This window comes from Schistocerca serialis, chromosome 3, assembly GCF_023864345.2.
Source record: "Schistocerca serialis cubense isolate TAMUIC-IGC-003099 chromosome 3, iqSchSeri2.2, whole genome shotgun sequence".
NCBI lineage: Eukaryota > Metazoa > Arthropoda > Insecta > Orthoptera > Acrididae > Schistocerca > Schistocerca serialis.
In genome coordinates this window covers 1,012,555,486-1,012,564,633 of record NC_064640.1, presented here as the reverse complement: position 1 = coordinate 1,012,564,633, position 9,148 = coordinate 1,012,555,486, and the positions used below count along the sequence as shown (strand labels likewise).

General features: G+C 35.9%; 1 protein-coding gene across 1 annotated transcript in view; it reads right to left on the bottom strand.

Moving 5' to 3' along the window:
• Positions 1-2,916: 2,916 nt before the first annotated feature.
• The window catches only part of LOC126471365 (protein piccolo-like), a 94,452-nt gene continuing 88,220 nt past the window's right edge, over positions 2,917-9,148 (bottom strand). Inside the window, exon 7 of the mRNA XM_050099486.1 lies at positions 2,917-3,067. Within this exon, the coding sequence (XP_049955443.1) occupies positions 3,058-3,067 (10 nt within the window). The 3' untranslated portion in view covers positions 2,917-3,057. The remainder of the gene's footprint in view (positions 3,068-9,148) is intronic.

Genomic DNA, 9,148 nt, shown 5'->3' with positions numbered 1-9,148 from the left:
GAGGTGGCTTACAAAACACTTGTTCGACCTATACTTGAGTATTGCTCATCAGTGTGGGATCCGTACCAGATCGGTCTGACGGAGGAGATAGAGAAGATCCAAAGAAGAGCGGCGCGTTTTGTCACAGGGTTATTTGGTAACCGTGATAGCGTTACGGAGATGTTTAATAAACTCAAGTGGCAGACTCTGCAAGAGAGGCGCTCTGCATCACGGTGTAGCTTGCTCGCCAGGTTTCGAGAGGGTGCGTTTCTGGATGAGGTATCGAATATATTGCTTCCACCTACTTATACCTCCCGATGAGATCATGAATGTAAAATTAGAGAGATTAGAGCACGCACGGAGGCTTTCAGACAGTCGTTCTTCCCGCGAACCATACGCGCCTGGAACAGGAAAGGGAGGTAATGACAGTGGCACATAAAGTGCCCTCCGCCACACACCGTTGGGTGGCTTGCGGAGTATCAATGTAGATGTAGATGTAGAATTAAACCTCCCTGGCAATTACTGCTGATTAAAAGCTCTCAAGGTTGCAACCAGCAGAGTACTGTTGAAAAACTTTGACTTCAGGATGAATGACATAATCATCATTTTATGATGAAGACTTCACCAGATGAGTATGGTGCTCATACAAATATCACAGTCTTCAACACTACCATGTTATTGGAGATTTTCATTAGATTTAAGAATGACATTTCAAATGAGACCAGAAACTATTTTTTTCAAGTGCCTTATGAAATTCAAATACCCTAAAGAAGGGTGTGTAAATCTCTGGATTAACAGATAATTGAGATCTGACTTAATGTTCCTAATGAATAAGATAATAATCATCATGAAGGTACATTATTTTAATTTTATTATGAATTAAAACTAACATAGGATGACAGTGTCACTATAAGAAATTAAATTTTGTATGAGAAAGTGACATTTCGCAATTGTGGAGCACTGATGTATAACTATCAAATTTGGTATAAAAGAAAGGTGCACAAATTCTTGGGGTATTAGTACAATATCTCAAAGGTAAATGTTTTTGTGCACACTCAGATGAAATATTTTAGATTTAAACTGTATACATTGCAGTCCCTGTCATGGGATATTATTATTATGTGATGCTGGCTAATGCCTCAGTTTTAAGAGCATTCTTATAAAATCTTCTTCCAGGAATAGGAAGGTAATTCACCATATTTACATGTCAAAACTACATACATGCCTGAATATGGATGTATCAAACAAGGGATCAGATATGCCACAAAAAAGAAAGAGAAATCATTAAATGGTCACTACAATCATAAGACGTGACTTTGTATGATTATTCACTATGTGGTAACCCAAACAATCTGATGTATGTATCACTTTTACCATGTGCTGCACCAGAGCCCAAGGATGAAACTTTGAAAGCCACATCTGGCTTCAATCTTAATACTAAAAGAATTCTCGTAACATGCAGGCAGTTACTCTCAAGCTTTGGTTCCAGTGTTTCCCTTCACAATGCTGTACAGCTGCAATCTGTAATGGTCACACAATAAATCATTTAAACAGTTTCCTGAATTTATGTACACCTTTATAATATGAGAATGAATGGATTCCCTTTAATTCTGAAAGGGGCACGTATATTATGGAACTCAAAAACAGGTGATACATTACACTGAAATTCTAGTTCAGTCTTTTTATAGTTTCTCAGAGGTAGGAATTTCATCTTGCTGAGTGCATGTGTGTTGTTTATTTAAAAGAAGCAGCTAGATATTTAAAAAAAGTAACATCAAACTATAATTGACCAATGAAGCCAGTGAATGTCTGAAACTGGCTGTTTCAAATATGCTACACTAGTGGCTACATGATTTGGAAAAATCTAAATAAAACAATATGTAAATGCCATATTTTAAAAAGAAAAACAGTTCCTTTAAGGAATAAATATAGAATTTTGTCATGCATGAACAAGTATTAAATGAACCTGACAATATCATCACTGTAAATTGTATCCAGAACGTCACTGTGATGAGTATCTGATATTCTCTTTAGTTGAATATGGTATCAAAATTCTTTAACAAGAGAAGAAACTAACAGGAATAGAGGAAGTATTGCAACAACCTGTATGTGAATGTTGCCCTATTGTGTTATAATTCTGTTTGTTGACATAAGATAGCAGGCACACACATCATAGACAACTGGAGTGTTAAAAATTATCCAGTAGCACAATATAAATCTGTGTTCATTAGTGATAGCTGTCAGTTGATTGAGCAGGGTGGCTACACTAGCTAGCAAATCTCAGGAAAATTTATGGTACAGATTAGCTTAAAAATTCACCAAAAATACTCTCTGAGCAACAGGATGTATCATTTGTTGTCTTTTGTATGATAGGCTAAAATATTTAAATGTTTTGTCATTATATGTGTTGCAAAGAAGCACCTGTTTTAAGAAAATAATGAAACTTAAATATTTTATAGCATCTCATCTCCCTTTTATGCATTCTAGCACCCCCAAAAGACATGACTCCTGTTTCTTATTTCTCATGACATTAATTGATTTTAGTCTGTTGTAATACTTAAAGGCTTTTCAAGATTATAAGTTACATTTTTGAAGCTACCTATTTTCATCAATTACATCTTAAATCAAACTCCTTATAAAATTCTAATTTAATATCATTTTATGTTTTCATGAAACAAATGTATAAGAATCAGTTCACATTTAGTTCTTATTCTCTATCTAGGATTACATTTTAGTTATTAAAGTAAGAACTGCAAAAATATATGATAAATCTTAGGTGATATGCCAGATATGATATAATCATCCACAGTGACATGTGCCTCTAAGTACTTTTTATCACTGGAAGAACACATTAATTGAATTTATCTCACAAACCCGTCATATTTCAGTAAGGGAATCTAAATGGCTGTGAACCACATTCAAAAGTGTTACATCACATTCATGATAACTTTATCAAGTAAAAAGATACAGGTAATTCAGCCATGCTGGCTAAGAATAATTTGGATGAGTTGCAAGGTGAATGCTGGAGTGTCATCAAGAATTAGCATTTTCCAGAATTCATTCCATTTACATCTTGAGTCAAATGTTGCTGAAACAGAAGTATGAAACATACAAAAAAATTGATATAACACAAAGTAATATTTTTATACATTACTGCATCAGACACAATTATGAACAGTGACCTCAGTGCAGTGTATATTAAAATTCGTTGTTTCTCTCCCTTCTGAAGAAACTACATAATTAATGTGAGTAACTTGTGGAGTAGTGTTCTCACAAGAATGAGAGAGTGAGGGAGTGAAAAGAAAACATGATGGAAGATTGATTGGAACAGAGACAGAAAAGCTGCAAGACAATAGAACAGGTTATATCCTCACATAAGGCCATGAGAGAGAAGGGAAAAGTATGAAAACTTTCATGTGTTGTGGTAGGAAAGTAGTTTGAGAAGATCTGTACACAAACCATGGAAAACACATGAAGAAGAGGAAGGCAATGAAGAGGAAGAGGAGAGACAATAAGGAGGAGAGAGAAAAGAAAAGGAAAACTAGGGAACACACAATGTTTAGAAATAGTAAAATGTTTTGTGGAAGAGACTGATTGAAGTAAATAGTAAAATATAAAAACAACAACAAAAATGGGAAATATAAAACAGGTGCAAGAAGAAAATGAGATGTTTACATATAAATAAAAGTACTTTTTATGTACTTTGTTTCACTTGCATTGACTTTTTTAAACAGCTCACCATATGCCTTAAGAGAACATCAATAAAGAAGTTAAATATATAAATAAAGGGTGATATTGGAAAATAACAAAGAGGCCTTGGATCATTTGAAGCATCAGAGTCTCTACAGAAATGACAATGGAGGCTATAATTTAAATAATATCATTCTCCCCTTTTGTCTGAAATAAACTGTTGTTGTTGTTGTTGTTGTTGTTGTGGTCTTCAGTCCTGAGACTGGTTTGATGCAGCTCTCCATGCTACTCTATCCTGTGCAAGCTTCTTCATCTCCCAGTACCTACTGCAACCTACATCCTTCTGAATCTGCTTAGTGTATTCATCTCTTGGTCTCCCTCTACGATTTTTACCCTCCACACTGCCCTCCAATGCTAAATTTGTGATCCCTTGATGCCTCAAAACATGTCCTACCAACCGATCCCTTCTTCTAGTCAAGTTGTGCCACAAACTTCTCTTCTCCCCAATCCTATTCAATACCTCCTCATTAGTTACGTGATCTACCCACCTTATCTTCAGCATTCTTCTGTAGCACCACATTTCGAAAGCTTCTATTCTCTTCTTGTCCAAACTGGTTATCGTCCATGTTTCACTTCCATACATGGCTACACTCCATACAAATACTTTCAGAAACGACTTCCTGACTCTTAAGTCTATACTCGATGTTAACAAATTTCTCTTCTTCAGAAATGCTTTCCTTGCCATTGCCAGTCTACATTTTATATCCTCTCTACTTCGACCATCATCAGTTATTTTACTCCCTAAATAGCAAAACTCCTTTACTACTTTAAGTGTCTCATTTCCTAATGTAATCCCCTCAGCATCACCCGATTTAATTGGACTACATTCCATTATCCTCGTTTTGATTTTGTTGATGTTCATCTTATATCCTCCTTTCAAGACACTGTCCATTCCGTTCAACTGCTCTTCCAAGTCCTTTGCTGTCTCTGACAGAATTACAATGTCATCGGCGAACCTCAAAGTTTTTACTTCTTCTCCATGAATTTTAATACCTACTCCAAATTTTTCTTTTGTTTCCTTTACTGCTTGCTCAATATACAGACTGAATAACATCGGGGAGAGACTACAACCCTGTCTCACTCCTTTCCCAACCACTGCTTCCCTTTCATGCCCCTCGACTCTTATAACTGTCATCTGGTTTCTGTACAAATTGTAAATAGCCTTTCGCTCCCTGTATTTTACCCCTGTCAACTTCAGAATTTGAAAGAGAGTATTCCAGTTAACGTTGTCAAAAGCTTTCTCTAAGTCTACAAATGCTAGAAACGTAGGTTTGCCTTTTCAAATAAACTGTATCAAAAGAAAAAAAAATCACTCTGGAAACCTATAAAGTTATGATGACTTGTCAGAAATTACCTTCAGAAGGCAGAAAATAGTTCTGTCAGGCACATATAAAGGTACACGAGAGTACCCTACCTTTTAAGACTATTAAGTCCTTCAGTATGGAAGAGAGCAAGATAAGAGGATAAGTTGGAGAAGGTTAAAAGGAAAGGGCAAGTCATTCATACCACAAGTAATTCACATTAAAAATCTGATGTCAACTCTATGAGGTGAAATTAAAAATGGAATTTCTCTGTGTATGAAACAAATAGTTAAATAAGTATTTTTTTATTTTTCCTCTCTCCCTATTTTTTTTCATCAGACGTTATTAAGGGTTGTGGAATCTAAATGAAGTTGATATGGCTGTATATGGTAATACTTAAGTATAGTGCACAGAGAACCTATAGGAGTTAGAGATGTAACACTTAGTTAAATAAACTACACATTTATCTCGTCAAAAGCAGGGAAATGATTTCTTCTTTTCCTTTTTATCCAGCCTGGGCCATCACCTCAGTATCCTGTCCTCCAGGTTCTCTGTGAACTCAGTGATTACATAATCTGTTGCAAAGTAATGTTATGGTCTGTTCTTGGCTGCTGATGTGCCACTCTTTGCTGTGCATGAGCGGTTCTCACTAAATCATCCCGAAGCCAAACAGTTTAATCATTGTACTATCAGTGATCAACATAGTCATCAAATATAGTTTTAAAAATCATACTTATCATTCAAGCATAATGGTAGCAATCAGTGAGATTAAGAAACAAAAGTTCCATCTATATGAATGCATTGTCAGATCTACTTCACCACTTGTACATGCTTGCATCCAATTTTTCAGACTTTAATCAGGAGAAGAAGCAATAAATGAGAATGGAAATTTTGAGTTTATGAACACCATTGCTTGGGTTAGTAGAAATGGGCTCCTTTCAACATAAAAAGAGACACAGCTCACCAGTTTACTGCTATAAAAAATACACAAAAGGTTATAAATTTCTGGGTGTCTAGTGTCTAAGTTGATATGAACTTTAATTGGAAAAATAATATTACCACATTCTCATTACAAAAGAAACTCCTGGAAAACTTGATAAGAAAATGTAAAAGCCACTCATGCATCCATAAGTTGGCCCATGTCTGAATTGTACATAAATTTTCAGTCAGTTCCTAGTGGTAGATCTGTTAGAACTTCTGGGAAAATTCTAGTCATATGTTAAGTGCCTGAAACTGTAACAAACTTTTTATGAAACACTTTTCCCAGTCACACCTGTTTTACAGTAGAAAAACTGAAATGAAATAACTAAATAACAGTTTTAAGACCGATGTTGAGTTCAACCTAAGGGATAAAATAACGTATAATAATGTCTGTCTGAAGAACATATTGACAAGATGTTTTTATTTTGTAGGATGCCCAGTGCTCCAGTGCAATGAACTCTCCAAGACCAAGAACATTCCAGTTGAAAGGGAAATGACACCATTGAAAAATATGCAAGCTTATTTGTAGTCAGTGCAAACGTGCAGTGCCTTAGGATGAAATGTAATACATTATCATTCTTTGTCAACAAAGTAAGACCCAGTGTATTATGCCTATGTGAACACTTACTAGCCCAACCAGAAACAAGACACTACAGATGTATTACATGTTTGGGAATGGCAAATGCATAGTGTAAAGAAACTACTATCCATAGTGGCATGTCTGTGTATCCAAACAGTAAACTCAGTGCTAATAAAATTGACTTAAGTAGCTTGTTCTGCATAGACTTGGACCTAGAATTGGCTGCATTGAGGCTGCTACATGCCAACTTTATTATTGTTTCTGTGTATCTTTTCCCAGATGCCAATTTTGAAAATTCTGTCAAAGAATTTAAAAGCTGTCTGTGTCATCTAGTGCACTTAGGAACAAAATTTGCCTTATATGGAGACTTCAGTATTCATATCAGGAAAGATGTTGATAAAGAGAGAGCTCTTATGAAGTTAATAAACAGTTATGAACTATTTGCAGTGAATCATCTACAAACAAGAGAAATTCTTTGCCTTGACACAATTATCACAAATCTAAATAGTTGTGACTATGAAGTAAGTGTAGTTGAGCCTAAGTTTGCTTGTTGTAGTGCAGTGATCATGAATTTATGAACTAACTTCGTGAATACACAAAAAAATTCCAAGCTGGCATTCAAATTAAGTGTTGACAGATAAGGTTATTATAAAGAAAAGTTTATATACTTTTAAAAATATAGCTTCTTCTATAGATTGGCGCCAAGTATTTGAACAACTGGCACCAAATAATGCATTTAGTTCTATGTTCCATACCCTTAAAGTTAATTTTAATGAAAATTTTTCACTAAAATCCAACAAATGTCCAATTGCCAAGTCAAAATACATAGAGAAAACTGTCGTAGTAAAAAGGTTGTATATCAAACAATGGAAACTCCAGGCTGGAATATCAATAACATAAGGAGAAAGATGCCATGTTAAGATGAAGACAGGTACAACTAAAAGACATTTACTCATTAGCTTTTGGTCACAGCCTTCGTCAGAAAAAGGAATGAATATGCATGTGTACCCCTTTCTGACGAAGGCTGTGACCAAAAGTTAATGTGTGAGTGTATTTCAGTTGTGTCTGTCTGCAACTTAAGAGGGCATATACCCCTAGACTAACTAAAGTACAATGCACTGTGTAGTGTTACACAGCATGTATCAAGTATTTCAATACTGAATCATATATGGAGTAGTAGGACACCTGTTGTTGTGGATCAGAATCCTCACTAAAAGAGTGCATGTTCAGTTGTCAGCAAATAAAAATCTTATATTGATTGTCCTTCAGCTGTTGGCCCTGCTGATTGTGTTACCAAGTCTACACTGGACTAATGGCCAAGCTGTCTGGCTACCTATTTCTGTAGCTAGTCTGCAACACCATGCCATACTGTTTGCTGCCACCCATTTGAGTGTCCAGCATGATGCCACCCTCACCTGGACAGCATCACCTCATTGCTGTCTGTGGTTGTGTGGCTAACCTATTTCACTTGTCAAGCCTGTACAGTCTTGACAACAATTTGCAGCTGTGTTCCATCTGCTGCCCATTCAACAGAACACCCCATTTGTGCTTACTCAGCCCAAGGCTCTGGCTTCAATGCAGGGGGCCACACCCTCCTCAACAATGTCTACACCCCCAACATACACGTTGCTGCTGACACCCAACACATGTTGCACTGGACTGTGCCATGTCTCATTGCCTCACCAGATTGTAAGTTCTGTAACTGCTTTGTGTTTCTGCCAGTAAGCCACTACTGAGAGACATTGACAACATGCCACATTTTTATTTAAGAATTTTTTGTCATTGTTTTGATTGTAATTTTTAGAGATAGTTAACGTGTGGGCTGCAAATAAACACAGTAAAATTAGGAATTCTGCTATTTCACCCATTCAGTAGGGCTATTGGGTTGTATATGCTTTACAAAGAGACTTAAATAATAGAACACTTTATTTTATAAGACTTGTGGCTAAGACAGCACATTTATATTGCATTTTGGAGACTTTTACTACACTGGCCATTTTGTTATCTATAAGTAATATGAGGAATAAGGGGCAAGATACTGTCTGTGAACTGCATCATTTGTAGTTTAAAGAATAAATATATGTCTGTTAAATGTTATTTTTTAAGTTGAGTGTTGAGTAGAGTGCTAAAATAATCTGAAGGACCTTGCAGCTTGCAAGATGTCAATTAGCATCCACAGAGTGTTCAAGCTGTTCATAGCATTTTCTTCTGTCTCGTTTTTGTGTCACAACCCACACTATCTCTTTCATCTTTACTGTTAGCACCATTTCTGTGGGCCATTGATGAGCATAGATTGTCCTCCTTGAACAGACATAAGGTACCATCAGATGAGGTAAAATGGCCCACTTTTTTATCTTTTTTGACACATTAATCTCTGATAAGTTGATAGATAGCTGGTAATTGTAACATAATATTTTCTTTAGTATCTATGTCTCATGGTAAACCAACAAACCACGTGTTGGCAAGGCTGATTCAGGTATACTGAAGAAGTTTTGCAGGGAAACCCTTTCACATCCTCAATAGGGTCTTGATCTCTCCCAATACGATTTCCATATTT